This window comes from Synchiropus splendidus, chromosome 14, assembly GCF_027744825.2.
Source record: "Synchiropus splendidus isolate RoL2022-P1 chromosome 14, RoL_Sspl_1.0, whole genome shotgun sequence".
Taxonomy (NCBI): domain Eukaryota; kingdom Metazoa; phylum Chordata; class Actinopteri; order Syngnathiformes; family Callionymidae; genus Synchiropus; species Synchiropus splendidus.
Window position 1 is genome coordinate 21,442,679 of NC_071347.1, and position 21,337 is coordinate 21,464,015.

The 21,337-nt window shown below is 45.8% G+C and overlaps 3 protein-coding genes and 1 non-coding gene across 5 annotated transcripts in view; 3 read left to right on the forward strand and 1 right to left on the reverse strand.

Moving 5' to 3' along the window:
• The first annotated feature begins 720 nt into the window (after window positions 1-720).
• Window positions 721-6,034, forward strand: LOC128770663 (aldo-keto reductase family 1 member D1-like). The gene is made up of 9 exons (XM_053885412.1): window positions 721-868; window positions 938-1,105; window positions 2,384-2,500; window positions 2,629-2,706; window positions 3,207-3,329; window positions 3,734-3,843; window positions 4,998-5,163; window positions 5,390-5,472; window positions 5,545-6,034. The coding sequence occupies exons 1-9, from the start codon at window positions 776-778 to the stop codon at window positions 5,585-5,587; spliced, it is 981 nt and encodes a 326-aa protein (XP_053741387.1). The 5' UTR covers window positions 721-775; the 3' UTR covers window positions 5,588-6,034.
• Window positions 6,035-7,346: 1,312 nt separating this feature from the next.
• On the forward strand, window positions 7,347-19,206 carry LOC128770615 (sodium- and chloride-dependent GABA transporter 2-like). The gene is made up of 15 exons (XM_053885284.1): window positions 7,347-7,483; window positions 10,734-10,937; window positions 11,167-11,301; window positions 11,873-12,013; window positions 12,759-12,840; window positions 12,905-13,037; window positions 13,801-13,935; window positions 15,426-15,529; window positions 15,591-15,715; window positions 15,785-15,897; window positions 15,970-16,107; window positions 16,598-16,700; window positions 17,342-17,442; window positions 17,924-18,094; window positions 18,223-19,206. Exons 1-15 carry the CDS (start codon window positions 7,477-7,479, stop codon window positions 18,385-18,387), a joined length of 1,857 nt encoding a protein of 618 aa, XP_053741259.1. The 5' UTR covers window positions 7,347-7,476; the 3' UTR covers window positions 18,388-19,206.
• Window positions 15,056-15,127, reverse strand: trnap-agg (transfer RNA proline (anticodon AGG)). Its single transcript has one exon. It is a non-coding gene; the product is annotated as a tRNA-Pro (tRNA).
• A 468-nt stretch (window positions 19,207-19,674) lies between the features above and the next one.
• Window positions 19,675-21,337, forward strand: part of mon2 (MON2 homolog, regulator of endosome-to-Golgi trafficking) — a 32,184-nt gene continuing 30,521 nt past the window's right edge. For both annotated transcript variants that reach the window (XM_053885281.1, XM_053885283.1), the window contains exon 1: window positions 19,675-20,086. In XM_053885281.1, the coding sequence (XP_053741256.1) occupies window positions 19,979-20,086 (108 nt within the window). In that variant the 5' untranslated portion in view covers window positions 19,675-19,978. The remainder of the gene's footprint in view (window positions 20,087-21,337) is intronic.

Here is a 21,337-nt window from a genome sequence, read left to right on the forward strand (position 1 = left end):
AATTGTGCTTTACCATTAGCATTTAGCACCTTTTTATTGTCCAAAATAACAATGAAACCCTAAATATGAGTGCAAAAAATTAGAGATATTGAGGATACATCAAACTTTTAAGTAACAGCCAGGCAAAAGATATGCATTTTTAATTGTCTTTAACCTTGCTAGAGATGCTAACAGTTAGCATTGTCGATAGCCCCATTTAGTAAACCATTATATCTAGCTAATTTATGCTTTAAAAAAATCTTCAATGTAAAATGCCAATAATTGGCAACGCTAGCAACGTAAAGGAAGGGTAAAATCGAAATATTGAACAAAGTAATCTGTGCAAAGCTAACACGAAACACTTAACCGACTGTGAATAATAATAATAATGATAATCTTGCAGATAATTTTTAAAGAAAAGTCAGGCTTCATGTTTACTTTTCATGCTGTGATGAATTGTTAACAATGCTAACTGTTAGCAACACACAATCCCTCAAACGTGACCTTTGCAATGTTTCATCAAAGTCAATACAAAGTGAACTTTCACCAATATTAGCAATGTAACGGGTACTTATTACATTATGATACTTTCTTTATTAAAATTCTTCAGCCCTGATGATTCACATCCAAATTTCAATCTGAATGAAAATGTTTTCAAACCATCATCAAAGCGGTTGGTGCTGCCCCTCCAATGTCCCGTCTCCCACCGCAGGGTAAACATTCAAAGGTCGTGGACTTTGCTCCAGGAATAAATCATCGATTGGTGCGGAGAGCGGTCGCCTGTCGAGCTGGTGTCATGGAGCTGAGCGCCAGGAGCCACAGCGTCCCTCTCCGGGACGGAAACAGGATCCCCCTGCTGGGACTGGGCACCTACGGAGACCCTCGGACGGTGAGGGGACGGCTCTGGTGTTGGTTCAGCGTGGTGACGGTGTGTGTGCGTGTGTGTGTGTGCGCGCAGACCAAGAGAGGGACGGCGTACGAGTGCGTCAAGCTGGCCATCGAGGTGGGATACCGGCACTTTGACGGCGCGCTGGTTTACTTCAACGAACACGAGGTGGGCAAAGCCATCAGAGAGAAGATCGCAGACGGGACGGTGAGGAGAGAGGACATCTTCTACTGTGGGAAGGTGAGGAGGGACGTGCACGATCACACACAGAGCTTTAAGATGACAGCATGTCACAGCAGTGATATTGGTAAAGAGATGTGTGTTTTAGAGGGGGTTTGTGGATGAGTGTTTTGGTGTGGATCCACAACACGCTTTGTGTCTTGGCACTGTGTGTACTTGTTTATCCTGCCTTTCTTGACTACAGTCCTTGTGAGGACCGTATGCCTTTTTGGACCTCGCAAGTTGAAGCCTGAATTTGAGCATTACCACGGAGAAATAACTGGGTCATTGTAATTGGTTTCAGTTTGATCCATGGTCCTGGTTTGGGTGAGGCATGTGTTTTGGATGGTTAGGTTTGGGGAGAGAGGCTGGGGAAAGGGTGATGGCAATGAGAAACCAAGCCATGTCCCTACAAGGATACGTGTGCGTGTTGGCGATGTTGGTAAGCAGCAGTGTATTTTGGGATTATTTGTAAGTAGCAGTCGTAAAACCTAGTACCTTTTGTGTTTCAGTGTGGGTACATATATGACTGGATGTTATTATGTGGTGCCATGTCAGGTGTGTGTTTTGGTGTTGGTTGTTAGCCTTTGACTTATGGTCGAAGTTTTAGACATTCAAAGTTGTGCCTGGTGTACGGTTTGGGGTGAGTCCAGTCAGGTTTTGATTCAGATATATTTTTGGTTTATGCATTGGTAACGTAAAAGTAACAAGCGTCTATGTGTGTTTTAGTGTGTTTTTACATCTATCGTTTTATGCTACTCTGTATTTTGGCTGTATGTTTTAGTGTCAGCCATGGAGGTGTGTAATCTACTTGCTGATGTGTCTTTTGTGGTGTATGAGTTTAGTGTTTTCAGTAGTTCATTTTGTAGTATATTTTGGTGTTGGTCTTTAGCCATGGACTTCTGGTGTAGTTTATAGGCGATAAATGTGCCAGGCATATGGTTTGGAGTTGGTCTTAGTAGTTAGTCTCATCTCATGGTGTGGATATATTTTGGTGTATGTCTTGGTGTCAGATGAAGAGAAAGCTAAAGATAAAGAAAAGAAGTATTTCTGTGTGTTGGCTGTGCATCTTGTTGTTGATCTTTGGGAATATTTATGTGTGATTCGGGGTTTGTCTTGACAGAATGAAGGGTGAGATGTGAGTTTTGTTGTGTGTTTGTGCTTGTGGTGTGGTTCCAGGCTTGGTGCTCACTTTGCGTTGTGAGCGGGTTGGTTTGTTGACGTTTCTCTTGGTGTGGGACTCAGATGTGTGCATATGTGTCCAGTGGAGGGAAGTAATCCAAAATAATATCTCCTCAGCTGTGGAACACCTTCCACCCCCCAGAGCTGGTGCGTCCGACCTTGGAACGAACCCTGAAGGCCTTGAAACTGGACTATGTGGACCTGTACATCATCGAGCTTCCGATGGCGTTCAAGGTCAGAGATAAGACTGAGATTATCAGACTTTTTATGAGCTGTTGTTGACACAGACTAACACGAAAAGGCGTGTAAATGTGGATTTGAAAGACTGACCTGAAGCTTCTCCTGTGACCTTCTATTCTCAGCCTGGGAAGGAATTCTATCCGAAAGACAAGGACGGAAAATACATCTACCACGAGACAGATCTGCGCGCAACTTGGGAGGTGAGGTTCAAAGTATTCGCACTGAGTTTGTTTTGAGAAGGGGGAGGGCCAAGATGTTGTTTTAAGTGAAATAAAAGTGAAATATTTGTCATTTCTCCTGAACTAAGTGAGACTTTCTGTCCACTTCTGGCCACCGTAGATCAAACTACTTGCGCTACCTGCTTTAGCTGATCTTGGCAAAAAATGTGGGGGACACACGCCGCCCACTGGCTGTTAAACTGACACCTATGTGGTGAGCTGCAACGGTGCTGGGAAGCCAGTTGTTTTCTCAAGTCAAACATTGAAGTGAGAGACGCTGCAGCGCAAACAGCTACTCCCGAGAGTCTTCTGCCCAGACAAATGAACCAGTTATTCCTCAGACGGTCTTCACATCCTGTGTATTGGCCGTCAGGGATTGCAAAGCAAGGCACTCACTACTTCTCCAAACTTCTCCACAAGCGGCTCAAACTGGTTCCAAACGGACCACCAATATTTGAGGTTTTGTTTTGTTCTCCCCGCAGGCGTTAGAAGCGTGCGTGGACGCAGGTCTGGTCAAATCTTTGGGGGTTTCCAACTTCAACCGCAGACAGCTGGAACTGCTGCTCAACAAACCCGGACTCAAATACAAGCCCGTGTCCAACCAGGTAATCCTCCAGCCGGCCGCCGTTGTGCTATCTCACCGGGTTGTGCTCGTCTTGGAGTCCATGAACTAAACCGTCACAAAGCTGAACTTGTTGGAAACACATGAACTGTCTAACTTTGGAGTCACCCTGAGGCGTGACCATGGTGTAAACAAGGAGAAGAGAGGCAGCCAAATACTGGCATGCTAACAAAGGCTGACGTCTCTTAAACACAAATGAGACAGTTTTACACACTTTGACGTGAATATTCCACCCTTCCGCCTTGTGTGAAGAACTCAAAATATGAGTGAATCACTACTTCATTCAATCAAATCAATCCATGGCAATAATTCTATTCTGATTCTGATTCTTCGCATGAAGCGGCAAATATCAAATCTGCTGACTCAGATTTCCTCCCTTTTGTTCAGGTTGAATGCCATCCTTACTTCACACAGCCCAAACTGCTGGAGTTCTGCCGTCAGAATGAGATCGTCATCGTGGGCTACTGTCCTCTCGGCTCCTCCAGAGATGCTTCCTGGTGCGCCACTTTAAAGCTTTGTCTTTTGGCTCAACTCATGACTGATGTTTGGGCACCAATCCACTCGTATCACTTGTGAACAGGACTACACGATCCTCCTCCATCAGCCCCTTAGTAAATATGCGACTGTTAGACCGGATTGATTTGCTGGGTTTCGACAATGCAGTTTTGGAAATCAGCAGCAATTTTTAAAATAATATCTTCAATTGAATGAATTGCATTAAAAACACTTCAAAAAGGCAAACATACTTAACTAAAGAAATAGATTCCAGGTTTGTTTTTAAGAAAATCTATATTTTTTGGATTTACAGTGGTGCCTCGGTTTTCGAACGTCCCAGACTTCGAACAAATCGGAGTTGGAACAAAAATTTCGAGATTTTTTTGCTTCGGATTTTGAACGAAAATCCAGAACTCGAACGCCCCCGAAAAAAGCCGGAAAAACATAACGTGCGTGGACCGATCAGCTGACCCACAACGCGCTTTGTTATTGTGTATAACGCAGCCTCTGTATGCAGACGTGTCCCGTTAGCTCCATTTACTGACTGTTTTTTCTTCATATTGAGGTGTAAAGCCTTTCCTGTCTCCACACTGGACCGTGGTAGAGTGTCACAGGGGAGGTGCTGGAGCGCTCACTCCAGGGTTTGATGTCCTGTTGTGGGCTGGAGCTGGGACAGGGATGAGGCGAGTCTGGGACAGAGCGTGACTTGGTTTATGACTTTGTCACAGCCAAACTGCACAGAAGCGCACATTCAGAGCTGGACACGCACCGGGCACCTCTTCCCTTCTGGAGAGACGTCACTCACTCGGCAACCCCTCCCACATGCAGCGGCCACACACATAGAGGAACAGCCACCTGCAGCAGACACTCTACATTCACTCCTACAAAAGACTGTTTTAAGGCTTGGAACGCATTGTTTCTTTTTCCATTCATTGTAATGGGAAAAATCGATTCGGATTTCGAACAATTCACTTCTCGAACGGCCGTCTGGAACGGATTGTGGTCGAGAAACAAGGTGCCACTGTATGTTCATTTTTATTACCTATTACCTGCCTGTTTCTTCATTTGATTTCAAGTCTCACATTTGTCTATTTATATGCACAAGATTCCTTCGGAACTCATGAGCTGATTGTTCACCTTGGGTGTTTCGGTTCAGGGTGAACCTGAAGAGTCCGCCCATGCTGGAGGACGAGCTGCTGGTGTCCATCGGTAAGAAGTACAACAAGAGCAGCGCACAGGTGGCGCTGCGCTTCAACGTCCAGAGAGGAGTCGTGGTGATTCCCAAGAGCTTCAACCCCGACCGGATCCGTCACAACTTCCAGGTTAAATGCTGGAGATACGCCACTTTTTAAGAGTCACGGACAGTGGACTTCAGATTCAGACAACCGCTAACGCTTAGGGACAATACAAGACACTGCCTCTAGTGGCGCTCCAGAGAATCACACCCTGGACTCTCACACGATTGACTTCACTTTGTTTAACCCTTAAAGGACAGAAAACGTGAATGTAAACCAATACAACTCGCTAGTGTGTGATTTTTCTTCGCAGATATTTGACTTTTCACTGACGGACGATGAGATGGAGGCGATCGAAGCATTGAACAAGAATGTTCGGTTCGTGGAGCTGCTGATGTGAGTGACAGAAGCCGAGGTCAACCTTCAACATCATGTAGAAGCCTTTTACATTCGTCTGTGTTCAAACAGGTGGAGCGATCACCCAGAATACCCCTTTCATGACGAATATTAGTCCGGCGGCTCCCGACTTTCAACACAGGAGGTCACTGTTTCAGCACGGGCCACACCATGGTTGACCATTGAAGTGCCACTATTTCTTCAAACTCCCTTTATTTATACTTTTCCCGGATCAAATTGAAACCAATGAAGTTCAGAACTGAATGTGCTTTCCATCGAGACATTGTTGCCACGACTACAAACTTACACGGTTGAGGATTCTCGACTCACTCAGGGATTGAAATAAAAGTATTCTGAATTTGTGAATTGACACATATCAACCATAAATAAACAAAGACTGATGTTTTGGTGACCTTTCTAGCTAAGATATACTCAGGTTTAACTGCATGCAGTTTGTTTTCATGAAGACATGTTCCTCAACCTTGTTTGTATCAAACATTACACCAGTTCTACACCAGGTGCTGCACACTGTGTAATGTGACGTCACAACAACCAACTGTCCATAACGAAGGTGACCAAATAAGAGCACAAAAAAGTCCAAAAATAGTCGCCACTGATGTGTACTCATATTAGTACAGATTCAACTTGGATTTGATCCTTCTAGTATCAAGAATTAAAACGCGATTAATCGCGATTAATTCATAATAAAACGACAAGGTACGATTAGATAGAAACACATGATTAATTATAATGGAAACTATTGAATGTTGTGCGACCCCCAACACGTCCACAGGGGCACTAGGTATCAACGGTCCTAGCTCAGACCAGCAGAAAGGGCCCACATCACACAGAAATGTTACTATCGTGGTCACTCAAATAATCAAAGTGTCCATTTCAACAAAAGTGACCTGGTGGTAAAGCGCATGTCTCGGTTCCAGGTTCGCATCCGACCTTAAACAAAGGAAAAAAACAGGATCAATGCAGAGATTAAAAAAAAAAACAACCACCATCACGGTCTCAAGTCAGGCAGAGAAGAGAGAGAAACGTGTCAGGAGACAAACAATTGAATTTCTGCCACACCAGGTTCAAGACAAGAAAGCAGTGCACAAGGACAGGATGGGACATGAAGATGCCGTACCTCATGTCTCAAATGTGCCAGCTGCAACTTGCTTCTCAGACGCCACTGGCTTTGACCCAGTGGGAGAGCTAGTCTCCCGAAACTAGTCAAAACAGGTCAAATCAATGGCGCACACATTTCTGTCTACGCCGCTTGATATTTCCAGGAGGATTACGTGAAACGTATATATTTGAAAAAACACAAGCGCCGGTCGTGAACCAGCAACCTTGTGACACACAGGGATGAGCTGTAACCGCTATACTGAGTCAGGTGAGCAGCTGCTCAGGTGAAGCCTCACAGCCTGACAGGTTTGTAGCATGTGGCTCTGTTCAGCAGTACAGTAAAAGAATGGGGCTCTCAGCCTCTGGTTGTCCACCCCTGACCTACTGCATCAGCGCTAAAGCATAGGACGGAAAAGTCCACCGCGGGAGTGAGGATGGTTTGCAACAGGTCCAAATCGAGGGCATTTTCAAGGTCATCAAAACCCCAAACAAATTCATCCTTAACTGAAGTAGGTGAATCTGGTCCAGATCTTTTCTGAGCAACACGTCAAACCTAGAGCGTGCACCCCCAAACCCCAAAATACAAGCCCCTCCATCCTTTGTTCTCCTCAGATAAAGGCCCTGGGAGAATGAGTGCGAGTCAAAAGGTTACGCAATCAGCCAACCACGCTGAGACTGAGCAGACCTCGAGATTGCTGCAATTGTTTGTGTCCTGGTAGGCAGGCGGGTGGGGCTTAGTAAGAGGCGGTGGTGGGGGGGTTTCTAAATTGATCGGGATGGACAGGGAGGCCTTCAGAGAAAGCTGAAAAGCTCATGGCACACTGTTGCACGCGTCACTCCCCTCCACGACGGCTGGTTACTGAGCGCCCCTGAAGCCAACACATCATGAAAGGTGAGTTCCTCTACCGTCGACACTGCTTCTTCATCCGTGCCTTGGCTGCAGTTCACTTCACATTTCCTTTCTCAACACACCCAGAAATCATCAGCAATTTATCACAAAAGTGAATTTCATTTTTTATGTATTTTCTCAAAATGCATTATACACAGCATATATTGCTATAGCCAATCGAATCACAAGTTGGGGACAGCGAGGCCGTCCAGCTGGCCTCACGGTGAACATGACCTGACTTGGCTGAAGGCCTTGGTGTAAAACGTACGGCCCACCACTGTGTCACACTCACTACACTGTATTATTCCTTTCTCTCTGACTTCAGCTACTAGTCATTAAAAGAGAGTTTTGGCTGATTTAGTGCAGAAGTACAACTACTGTTGCAGGATTACTTCTTCAATGATGTGGCCTGGAAATCCAAATTATTCGTGTTAGTTAAATCTCTCCAGAAATTGACTGTTTTTTTTTTGTTATTCTCTTCCAAACCTGAAGCGGATTAGCGTCCATCCCAAGAGCAAGTGTCAAAGTTGGGTTAGTGTTGTGTGGTTCCCTAGCGGAATGTGATGGAATGGAGTGTGTGGGAAAGAGAGGGAGGCAGGAGGAGGATGAGGGGGTGAAAACTGTTTTCACTGTATTCAGGGGCAAGATCCAGATTAATGGGAAGGAGGTGAGAACGAGAGTGCAGGCAGGGTGGCAGCAGCAGCAGCAGTGACCAGCTACTGCTTTAGCAGGACGCTAAATGAAATCCAGTGCTGTGACAAAACTGTTGTTCAAACATCTGCTTTTATGCTTGCGTTCAAAGGCATGATTGTTGTTGGTGGTACTGAGCAGTTGCACCGCTTGAGCCGCTGAAGTGGTGAACTTGTCACACGCGGATCGATTGGAGTATTTTTCCACTCGCACCATCCGTCAGAGTCGAGGTCGTTCGCGTGTTTATCTTGCAAATCAAAGTGCAACCGAGAGATCTTGAACAGAGTGGTGCCTCCTCCCGTAAAGGATCTGGTCCCCTAACCCTTACTCCCCCTGGAACAATGTCATGACAAGAATTTTGGCTTTTCTATTTTTGACTCTTGAATTGAATGTTCAAAACTATCTGATTGACTTGAAATAAATGTCGATGAAGACTTGAGCTCTTGACAGACTCGAACCCACTTTCATCCACGTTGATTTGAGGTTGGGTTGCAGGGGCAGCATGATGTGCAAAGAGGCCCAGCTGTTCTCAAGTCTTCCCAACATAAGCAGGATATTATGGCTCCTGCGTGGCCTGGACCTGTGCGACTGAAGCCTCCAGGTCATGTGCACAAGACGCTGTTAGCATCTCCTAGCATCTCAGCGGAAACTAGCTTTCCTGTTGATATGATTTATCCTGTATTTTGAAGAGCATAGCTTGTCCCTCCTAGGTAGCATCTGCTAACCATTCATGTTGACAAGCAACACAAATGTTACGTGAGTTGCACCCATTAAAAAACATCCTCGCTAACATCAAACTGCTAATTCTCTAGCTTCCACGGAACAACTTGTTAAGAAGCTTTTTGGTCAGTTGTCAGGGGGACTGTGACTTTAACAAGTTTTTTTATGAGGAGTTGAAGGACAAATAGATTCTGTCAATCATTCACCCCGGTCAATAGGTGGCTCGGCCGCGCACTAAAGCCTTCAAGCAATCATTATTAACATGCCAGGACTGAGTCAAAGGCTTCCGTGCCTCGTTCCCACCAAAGCACTTTCTGAAAACAAGAGACTCTATTTTTAACTGGGACACAATTTGGCTCGCAGACTTTGGCCCCCGGAGCGAGTCCAGCCTCTGATTCAACACAAAGTCACACTTGTGGCTTCACGCCGCTTCAATCACAATCTGCTGGCGGCAACGCCATCAACCTTCCTCTCAGTCGAACAACACCGAGGAGATGCTTCAGTTTTGGACGGGAACATACGTGTCTGCAAAACAACCAAGCGGCGATCATGATGATGCATTCAAGTGCAGTTAAAACAGAAGGGATTCCCAGAGATAGATATGAACAGCATTTAACAGGCAGCACAATGTAGTCGTAAGCCTCACAGCCGGAGTTGTTGCTTGTGTATTTCCTCTAGCTACTCTGGTTTCCTCCCATGGGCTACAAATGCACTGAGATGAATTTGTGGCAATGTATTGTTTATGTGAATGTGAGTCGTTGTCCATATCCTGCGATGGAATGGAGACCTTTCCAGCGTGTTCTCACCCCGAGTAGCTGGAACAGACTCCAGCCTACAATGAACAAGTGACTGTTTATTCAGCTTTCTTTGGCCGAAGTTTTGAGAGGGCACCGGAGCTTGATCTGGTGACTGACCTGTCTTCTAACTGAAATATGGAGAGCTGGTCATGTGACAAACTGGGAGTGAAAAATGAAGACGTGTGCACGCAGATTGTTTACAAGAGAATAAAGGTGGAACATGAACGATCTAGACACAGGAAGTTAAGATCAGGACAAATTCTTGTCCCTAAGTTTCATACCTCTTTATTAATGGAGCAGAACAGTTGTGATGATCCACCACAGATAATAAAACTTCTGCTCCAGCGAACCTCCCATCTCCTCCTCAGATAAACGTGTCTTTTTTTTCCCCAACATTGGTCAGAAAGTGATGAGTCAGAACATGGGTTTGTGCCATGTGAGGCCCGATTGTGAGTGTGTTTCTGTCGAGAGGCCTGTTAATGCAACCTGACAGCAGTGAGCACAGTCAGTGAGTCGTCTGTTTCCTCCACACAGGGAAACTCTTTTCAGTAGCACTGGCCCCGAAATGAAGTCCGAACCCGCTTCCACGCACTTGTAACATGGTCACGTCATAAAATGGCCGCCGCGTTAACGAGCAGCGCCGCTGCCAGAGAAGAGGAGAGGGGCGGAAATCAATGTTTTATATCACATGACAAAACACATTATTTATAGCATTTTTCCCTTCTGTTTTGGATTTCATTCCGTTTTAATCAACAAGACCTTGACTTTGATCTCTGCATGATCACAGGATCAAAGCCTTTATGATGAGATCAGAGTCAGACCATCACAAAAATAAAGGTGGCTACATTAGAAGTCCAGTAAACAAATACTTTATGGGTCTGTGCTTGGGCACTTCGCCTCTGAGGGAACGTTGAATTTAGTCCATTTGTCGGCCGATCAGAGGAGAAGAACCGAAAGATTAACCAAAGTTTTAGAGAGGCGCGATTTATCAGGCGATCCATCCATCCGCTCCTTCTCTTCATCTTCATTGTCTTTGTATGATCCAGGACACCAGCGAGAAATGGAGACTCCCATGGACGGCTCCAGCATCCAAAGCAGGGCCCTGGAGATTGTGCCCACCACTGAGGGGAAGCTCAAAGGTCGGGGTCAGTGGGCCAACAAGATGGAGTTCATCCTGTCGGTGGCAGGAGAAATCATTGGTCTGGGCAATGTGTGGCGTTTCCCTTATCTCTGCTACAAGAATGGAGGAGGTGAGACCCGCGACGTGCAGCAGCCTCTGGAGACAACACCATTTTATTTTGAGTGGAAAGCGAATGTTCTAAAACTATGACTTGAGACTCCCACCAGTGGTGCCACAGTGGCATCAGGCGTATCCCTGTTCACGCCGCCAATGAAGGCTCATATTTCCATTCGAATGTTCTAGGCACAGTTTCTGAAAAGGTTCTGCATTGTATTGAAACCCTTCTGTCCTCCTGCCAGGGGCTTTCTTCATCCCATACCTGATCTTCCTGTTCACATGTGGCATCCCTCTCTTCTTCCTGGAGACGGCGATGGGTCAGTACACCAGCGAAGGAGGAATCACCTGCTGGACGAAGATCTGCCCGCTCTTTGAAGGTGATCCATTCCGCCACTCGCACAATTGTCACGTGTGGTCAAGTCGCAAGCCGCCCACAACAAAAGCCTTTCCAGTGCGTGACCTATCACGGTCGCCACTCTGGTGCTAGCATCGTAACGCAACGCATTTTCATGACGCATTTGCAAGTGGATGCCAGAATCAGCCCTCCGCGTCACATATTGACGCATTGTGTTTCAACAGAGTTTAATGTTTTCCACACATTGTGGTTACATCATGCTGAAGGTTTGTGCCGATTGGGAGTTATAGTTGCTATACATTGCACTTATATACAGTATGTGTCAGTGTTTACTGAGGGGCCTCCAATAAGGCATCCTGAGTAGAGATTGGCTCCATGGTTCTATGAGACGCACTGCTCTCGGCAGCACGATATGGCGCATAATGCATCAACATACAAGCAGGCAACTGACTGGTGTCTCTCTGGGATATAAATGACTTAAAATTCGCTATTGTCAGCCGCTATTTGACACCTTTGGAATGAGAATGTGTTGCGTAACATCTACACGATTTGAGTCGCCACAGTGGCTTCAGCTTTTATATTTGTTGCTGCAGGAGTTGGCTATGCGACACAAGTGATTGTTGCCCTGTTGAATGTCTACTACATCATCGTGTTGGCCTGGGGAATCTTCTACCTCTTCAACTCCTTCACCATGAACCTGCCCTGGGCCTCCTGCAACAACACCTGGAACACAAGTACGTCTTTCAGCGCTGATTTAATCTGTGTGTTTTCACACACACATCAGGCAAAGAACATCACATCACCCTTTACTTCCATGGTCTTCATTGTCACTAGATTTGTCAGCCCATTGCCTCTCAGATTGCCCACGGATCGACAACATTGGGGAACTGTAAACTGCCTTACACTCTAGGGTGGAATGCAGAGCCTGTGGAGATTATTCAGAGAGTCATCCATTGAATGAACAGACCTAGTATAGCTGTAGTTCGGCTAATGTTGGTTGTACACAGAGGTGATTTTTCCACATTGACCACATTTTTCTTCGATGACCAGCTGCATATACACAAGATGCAAGCAGGCTTTTAGCTTGGAGGGCATCTGGGCGTCTGCAAAACATGAAAGAATGGACGGCAGATTCTCGACTGGAGTTTGGCTGCCAGATGCCACCATATACCAGCGTAATCTGGCAAGAATTGGATGTCCATTTTTCCATGTTTGCAGACACCCAGACACCCTCCTAGCTAAAAGCCTGGATGCAAGTCAAGCAGTCCAAAGGTGTGTGTGTGTACAGGAGAGGTAGTTCTCCCTTCTCCCATGAGGGTCATTGACTCGTATAACCTTGTGAATGAACTCACTGAAGTGGAAGTGCCAAACCTGACTCTCTGATTTGGCTTAACGCCTCTTAAGTCTTGGTCACGGTTGGCTATTGGCCCGTCTGCAGTGGAAACGGAATGCTGACCACATGATTTCTGTCCCTTCAAGAGTCCTGTCGGGAGTTCGAGAAGGTGAACGGCACATTCATGCACTACGAGAACGCCACGTCTCCGGTCATGGAGTTCTGGGAGTAAGACTGCTTCTTCTTTCTCGTGAAGTACAAGCATCATTCTAAACTTAGTTTGTTGTTCCAGACGCAAGGTGTTGAGAATCTCCTCAGGCATCGATCACATTGGCTCTCTGAACTGGGACCTGGTCCTGTGCCTTGCCACTGCTTGGGTCATGTGCTACTTCTGTATCTGGAAGGGAGTCAAGTCTACGGGCAAGGTGAAGGCACAATATGAAAACGATACTCTACTGAGATGTTTTTGGATCCTACGATCCCTTGCAAACCGAGCATGCCCAGATGCGAGGTCCCCTTCAACTGTGTGAGGTGATAGTCTAATTTGAAGAGCCTAGTATGGTGTGAGGTGCTTTCATTTCACCCTAATCCAAAGATAGGTTCCCTTTTTCCTTCAGCCAGGCTGTCCCTCACCTCTCACCCCAAGTAGATGGGCTAGGATCCAGTCCCTGTTTTCCCTTTATTGAAGTGAACAAGCTGATGATGTCAATATTATCAGCTCCCTTAAGTACCACCCCCTTGGTAAGGAACCCCCATTGGAGGTGGGTGAGAGGAAGCTTGGTCCTGGAAGCAAAACGCGTTGCAATCCTGGAATAGGAAAATGGCCTAACTGTAACTGTGCCCCTCTCTTCCTCCCTGACCTAAACAAGTGTGGCTATGTGTGAACAGACGTGGTGGACGCTCTGATGCTGTAGAGGGCTCAGCCCTGTCCTGACCTCCTGTGGTCCAGGACCAGTTGCACCATCAGCTCCTTCTCAACGGAACCCAAAAAGAGAAGCATGGGCTGGCCATATCTGTTCCTGAGACAGGATTGTGGAAGACATAGCCACCCCAACATCTAATGTGAACTCACAATGAAAAGGATAAGGCTGAAATTGGGAGCCCAAGCACGTTTTGGCAGTTGCATTGGTTGAACATGCAGTCTTTCGACTACCCAGTAAATTCTTGAATGATTGTGCTTCATGACAGGTGGTGTACTTCACCGCAACCTTCCCTTATGTCATGCTGGTGATCCTGCTGATCAGAGGCATCACTTTACCAGGAGCCATGGCAGGAATCCACTTCTATCTCTACCCAGACCTGGCCAGACTCGCCGATCCACAGGTACTATTGTGCTGTAGATAAGAAATTTCTTTCGAGCACCAACATTGGTGCCACTCTCCGTCACATTGTGCCCCAATTGCTACCGATCGTGGGATGAATAAAAGCAATGTATTTATCGATCAATCTCTAAACTGGACTGCGTTGAATGAGAAGATGTTTCTTTAAATGACAGGAAGGTCTTAACTGTTGGTTAAGATGCTTCGAACCTCTCCTGGGTCCTTCACACAGGTGAACAGTCACCTCAACCCACTATTATACCCTCAACATTCTCACAGAAACTTAGAAATAAAAAAATGCTGGAAACTCCGAGTGGTTCATAAACGTGGACTAAAAAGCCAAGGCAAGTTCACCTTTAGGAAATTGGATTTTTATGGGTGAGGACACGGCAATATGCCCCCTTTATGAACGAAAATGTACCTGTCCTTTTCAAACGATGATACCGTCACTGATCACATGCGTCCATGTTTTATTGCGTTGGTATTGCTGTTCACCAATATATCCACCAGGGGGAGCAGCCCAGCGTCACATGTAATCTGACAAAAACAACCTCCAAAACCAATATGGCAAGTGTTGATCATGTAGCTCTTGTACAAAAGAGGAAACAGAGGCAGCGTCGTAGGAGGCGCTGGTCGGTGAGACTGTTCAATATATCGCCACTGGAGGACAGAGATTTTCCTCCTTTGTTATTTCTTCTTCCTGTCTCATTAGAGCTACGTATCGGGTAGTAACAGCAACACTGCCCCCAACGGTTTCTGGTGGTACTGCTCCAGCATTAAGCTTTGCACAAATACGGACGACATAAACACAGAGCACGCATGCTGATATGTTAGGCCAGGGGTCACCAAACTGTTCCAGAAAGGGCCACAGGGGTTGCAGGTTTTTCTTCCAACCGATTAAGCACACACAGCTTCAACAACCAGGTAATCTGTAATCTGCTGCTGCTAGTTGCTGCTTGACACTGGATTGGTTAAACTGTGTGAGCTTGTGGGTTGGAACAAAAACCTGCATGCACTGCGGCCTTTTCTGGAACAGTTTGGTGACCCCTGTGTTCGACTTTCCCTTGAATGACATGCTTCATTAATTCCTTTGGACGGTTCCCTCTGGAGCTCAGGAAAAGTGAGGGCTCGTCCGGGATTTGAACCCGGGACCTCTCGCACCCTAAGCGAGAATCATACCCCTAGACCAACGAGCCAGGCAGAAAGTTACAGATAGAATACTGAGGTACTACCTCAGATGCCAGACTCTGTACTATGTGACACCTTTCTTGTGAGAGTGAGTTGGTGAGGGATGAACCAAGGTGCAGACTGTATGATGACATGGCGACTGTTAGTATGAGGGGTAGATCTGTGACTAGCTGGTCCACAGCAACAGCAGAGCAGATCTCTTTGAACCAGTTATTTTTCGCATGGTCTCTTCGATATCACCTGAATTTTTAGCTCTCTTCCTCTCACATTGTGAGTCTGATTTCCTCCCCTGTCTTCGTCTGATAGGTTTGGTTGGAGGCGGGAACTCAGATCTTCTTCTCATTCGCCATCGTCCTGGGCTGCCTCACGGCCCTGGGGAGCTACAACAAATACGACAACAACTGTTACAGGTGCTCACATGTACAGCCCAAACGTTCTCAGACTTACAGTCATTCTGTTTATCTCTTCCAGGGACTGCATCTGTCTCTGCTTCCTGAACAGCGGCACCAGCTTTGTGGCTGGTTTTGCCATTTTCTCCATCCTGGGCTTCATGTCGTACGAGCAGAACGTACCCATCTCGCAAGTGGCTGAATCTGGTCGGCACCAGCGCACAGTCAAGTGAGGTTGAATTTAAAAGTGTGACGGGTGTCGTCTGTGCGCCACAGGTCCCGGCTTAGCCTTCATCGCCTACCCGCGCGCCGTGTCCATGATGCCCTTCTCCACTTTCTGGGCCTGCTGCTTCTTCATCATGATCGTGTTCCTGGGACTGGACAGTCAAGTGAGGGGCACACTCAAAACATAAAGGTGTTCTTGATGACCTCTGACTCCTTATACTTGCGCTGCGGCTCAGTTTGTGTGTGTGGAGAGTCTGGTGACTGCCATCGTGGACATGTACCCCTCCACGTTTCGCCGCAAGAACCGAAGAGAGCTTTTAATCCTGGTGGTGGCCGTTGTTTGCTTCCTGGTGGGGCTGATCATGTTGACAGAGGTGAGTCCTGCGGCATGTGCTCAGTTGGAGCATATTGGTTCAGAATTAGTTTGTATTTTTGCTCCTTTTTAAAAGACCCTGTCACTTGTGCAATAACTTCATATATTCCGATATAAGGCAGTTTTTTTTGCAACATGATTTACTTAAATTGACGATTATTATTTGTTGTTGTTGTTAGTATATGTAGTATATTTTTTATGTATTTTAACAGTTCATTAAAACAATTACCATAAATTACCATAACTCTTATCTTAACTCTTAACTTTTATTTTTGTTTGAATCAGAAAAATGTATGTTAATATTCCAAGTTCTTCTCATATAAAATCTAATTCAATTTTTGTGATGGACTTTGAATGCTAATCGAGAACATTTGTGTCATTTTTTTTAAATCTGTCACGGGTTGACATTGAGACAAAACTGTCCATTGAACACGTGGAGTGAAGTGGAGTCAGTGTTTTTGATGGTTTGACTTGTGCTTGTGCTCCCTCAGGGCGGGATGTACGTCTTCCAGCTCTTTGACTACTACGCCTCCAGTGGGATGTGCCTGCTCTTTGTGGCTGTGTTTGAATCTGCCGCCATCGGTTGGATCTATGGTGAGTGCGCTCGCGGGATCTTTTTTGTAGCAGTGCTCATCAAGTCGCAACAGTCAATGGCTAACTTTTTTTATTTAAAGAGTAAACTGCAGTGTGTTTATAACAGCAAATCTGTAAAAACAAATCTTGATTTTACCTGATATTTCCTTTCGATCCCTGAATCCCTCGCTGCATGTTTGTGGGATTCAGTTCTAGCTACAGTTCTAGAAGAAAGGAGTATATAAAGTTTGCTTTGTTTGAAATATATTCATAAAATGAAGCAAGTGTGTGAGGGGTTCATTAGCATATTAGCTACCGCTAGCACCGGAGCTTTGGTCCTGGTAAGCCTGGTAGCATCCTGGTAAATTAGCAATTCTTATTAGCAACATGCTGCAGTTCTAGAGGAAAGGAGTACACGTTTGCTTTGTTTGAAATATGTTCATAAAATGAAGCGGTGTGTGTTAGCATATTAGCTGCTGCTAGCACTGGAGCTGTTAGAAGCTACAGTTCACCTGATATCGCGAGGATGTCAACATGGCTAGCTACTGTTTATCGGACTGTGAGGGCTTCGGCACGATTTTGTGCTTGATGTTTGGTCAGCGAGAGCTGCTCTGGTGGTGTCGCTACGCTCCACTCTTGCTAAAGACTTTTCTTTTTTGCAGGTGCAGACCGGTTTTACGACAATATCGAGGACATGATTGGTTATCGGCCCAGCGCGTTCATGAAATTCTGCTGGAAGTACCTGACACCCGCCACCTGCCTCGTGAGTTGTTTGGGAAAGACAACAGCACCCCCTGCTGGAATTTAATGAAGCTTCACGGTGGACTCAAAGACTCAAAAATTGGACACAATCTCACAAACTCTCGGAAAAAAAAACTTACAAGTTGTGGCTGCATTAAATACAATTTTTTCTACGAGAAAAAGTAACAACACTAAAATCATGAACAGCCATCTAAGTCAAAAATAGCAGAGAATGTGTTCAATACTGAACAAAAAATAAGTAAACCATTACATTATTAATTAATATTAAGTTGTCCTGCCATTAGCGCAAAGATGCGGTGTCCCAAAATATTTTTCCACCACTGTATGTGCCACAATGGTTATTTTAGCTATTTGTCCGTCCACTCCATGTGTCTCCTTCATCTTATTTCGCATGAGCAAGTCAACCTGTCATGATCGCCCCTTCATTCATCATGAACCTCACAGCTGTCTTCCTCTTCTTCCTTCTCTCTCTGTTGCTCCAGGGAACCTTTGCCTTCGCCTTGATCAAGTACACGCCTCTGAAGTACAACAAAGAATACGAGTACCCCTGGTGGGGTCACGCGTTCGGCTGGATGCTGGCTCTGTCCTCCATGTTGTGCATCCCTCTCTTCTTGGTCTTGAAACTCCGTCGGACGCCTGGAACGCTGCGAGAGGTTTGTCGCATCTCAGGGTCAAACTAAAGGAGGATTTTTTAAAAAAGAAATCTGGCATCAAACACATTCTTTATGTACATATTTAAAGACTAATAACAGCTGCTAAGTGAGCTCTGGTTTGCTTCCAGCGTCTGGCTGTGCTGACCACTCCCTCCAGTGACCTTCCCAAGACCAAGCAGGAGCGGGAGAGTCTGCTCAACCTCCCGCAGGAAGACGGTGACAGCCTCGATCACAAATCTACTCTGACAAAGGACGGCTATATCCCGGTCAATGACAAGGAGTCTCACTGCTAGAGACTGCTAGCTGTCGTGTGTGGGGGGCAAAGGTCAACCAGTGGCAACGACAACCGCTGGGACTGTTCCCCGTGGCAAGGCACCACCAGATAAGGTTGCATATCAAGCACAAGGTTCATGTGACGGACGAGGTTCCGCTCGTTCGTGGAAAAGTGGGTCAGAAACATTTTGCTGGAGGAGAGGAAACATGGCCATTGTTCAAAAATGGCTGAGGTCTAGCATTTCATCAAAATTGCTTTCTGAGGAAGCACTTTTTTTTCTCTGTTATGGACAGCCTCCTGTTCAGTAGTGACTTTTGAATCCATGACAACCACAACTCCGGTGGAGGCGTGACCAGCATACGCTTCTTATACATTGTTATTGTTACTCTTAATATGTGTGTTTATGGAGCTTTTTATATATATAAACCTTGATTTAAAGCAGGCAAACATTTTTAGATATTGTAATATAGAATAATTCTAAACAATTGTTACATTACAACTTTGGATGATTTAATATTGTTTGTCATTCAAAAATTCCAAGTAATGAATCACCTACTGATTAAATAAGATTTTTGTTTGTTCCTTGTAAAGCTTAAGGAACCTGACCTTCAATGGCCAGAGATGCCACGACGTTATCCTCCAGAATATGCAGAGGCAGGACAGCAGCGCAGAGCTTGCAGATGAAAGTACTGGAAGCAAATGTCAGCCAGGTATCTTGTGACTATTGGCTGTTGTTTCTGTATGACTTAAACCTGGAGATGCTCTTTTCTCCGTCTGCCTCCGCGACCTGGCCGTTGATAAGTGTTGGAAAATGGCTGGATGGATGAATATAATAAACAGTTACAGCCAACTGCTGTGGTCCTGCGTGGTTACATCTCGGTTGGAGAAAAGATGAACTCTTGGCATATATAGCATTAAGAAGACAGTAAAATTATAGTTTAAAAAAAAGAACACGTACTTTCATAAAGTCATAGTTCATCGAATTTTGCAGGTTGGAATCAATTCTGGATTTGAAGGAAAATCAATTGTATGATTTGCCCATGCTTGTACTGGCTTCCTCTTTGCGCTCTGGTTTCCTCCCACAATCCAAAAACAAACATTATTTGATGACTACAAATTCTACTATGTATGATCATACTGGACGTAGATGGATTATACTTCAATTTGTCGACAGAAAATGAATGAAAAATGTGATGGATTTGAATTACAATTCCAGATTATGGCCAGTAGGTGTCAGAAAAGGCTCCTTCCTCAGTCAGCCACTGTTTACGGAAGTCCAGTGACGTGTCACTGTGCTGCAAAGCATTGTGGGAAAGGAAGCGTCGCTGACGGCCGCTTATGGTAGACTGCTCAATTCGCCAAATATCTTCGACCTGCGAGGCGCTGAATGAAAAAGAAAACTGTCGGAACGATGCCGCTTCACGAAGTTAACGTTCTCGGCCCTTGAAGACAGCGAACATATGCCGGTGTCATCGCCGCCGTCCTGCGCAGACGAGTGGGATTCTGTGTCAATGGACCGCGGCGTCTTTATTTTCCGAATAAAGTAGCGACGGATAGTGGCCGCGCCGTGTGAAGGAACCTCGAGATTAGTGTCGAAGAAGCCGGGCAAGATGTCGACCAGCAGCCCCGAAGCGGTGAAGAAACTGCTGGAGAACATGCAGACGGACCTGCGCTCTCTCTCCATGGAGTGCAAGAAGAAATTCCCCCCGGTGAAAGAGGTCAGTTCCAGCCCCGCACCGCCGTCCTCCCGAGCACCAGAGCCTCTCCCTCCGTCTGGGTCTGCGCTTCAACCGCTCGCGTTCCATGTTGGAGACGTTTGTTTGGGCTAGTTGCCCGACCAACCAGCGGGCCTCCTCTCTGTGGATGGAGAGCTCTCCATGATTCAAAGTTGCCACCATCTGCTGGTGCTTTCCTCGAGCTTTGCATCAAATAACGACGCTGCTTTCTCGGGCCACGTCATTCGCCAAATAATTCATAATGTATGAGGTAGTTTGACTCGCTATCTTGAGGTGAGGCTGCACACACCTGCCTGTCAATCCGAGATGTACGACATGTGACCTGTGGCTCTCAAAAGTCATCTTTTCTTGGCCGATTATTGAAGCCTTCATTATCAATCTGTTATTTTTTTTAATAGCTTTACATATGCTTTTCATAAGACACCGGGGAGAATTAGAAGTTGAAGTTTTTTTTACCTCTTTTATACAATAATCCCTGGCAGGGGAAAATCTGTGAGTAACACACAATATATTTCTTATTTTTATATATGTGAAACCTTTAAAAAGCTGTCACACAGAACTTGTTTCGCCATCTCAGCGTCTTTCATTTCAGTGGCAGAAGCTTCAGAAGAGAGAAGATGCAGAACTCCTACTTGTCTTCCTAGGGCTCAGAAAAAAAATCTCAGTTTTACTCAACTGCACCTCACATGTGGGTGTAAAATGAACAGGGCGGGAAGATCAAGCAGTGTTGTGATTTGTACCGTCTTATCCGCCGATGAGCTGCTAGATGAAACAATAACATGCCATGTAAATTTCCCTCCACTATCCAGAAAATTCTGCTATGCACCGCAAAGTGAACAGCAATATGGCGAGAGATTACTCGGTGTCAACAACTACACTTTCCTCTTGCAAACTTTTTCCAGTGCTCTTCCATCAGTGGTCATTTTCTCGCTGCCGTCTCTGAACTTTCAGTGCCACGCAGTTTCACAACAAGCTCCCGAGTGTGTGGTCGTTTTCTCTCTCTGGAGGAGTTGATGAGACGGTTTGACATCATAAGTGCTCAGGATTATGATTGGCCCTTTAAGGTTGTCCACATGTTCTGCAATGCACAGGGTGGAGAGACTCGCCAGCATTTATGGCACCGGCTTACACCGAATAACAGAAGCCTCTTTATAACGCACAGCTCGGGGCCAGAGTTCGTTCTCTGCTTATTTTCTGATGGGTGTTTCATACGTGGGGTGGGGGTTAAGTCAA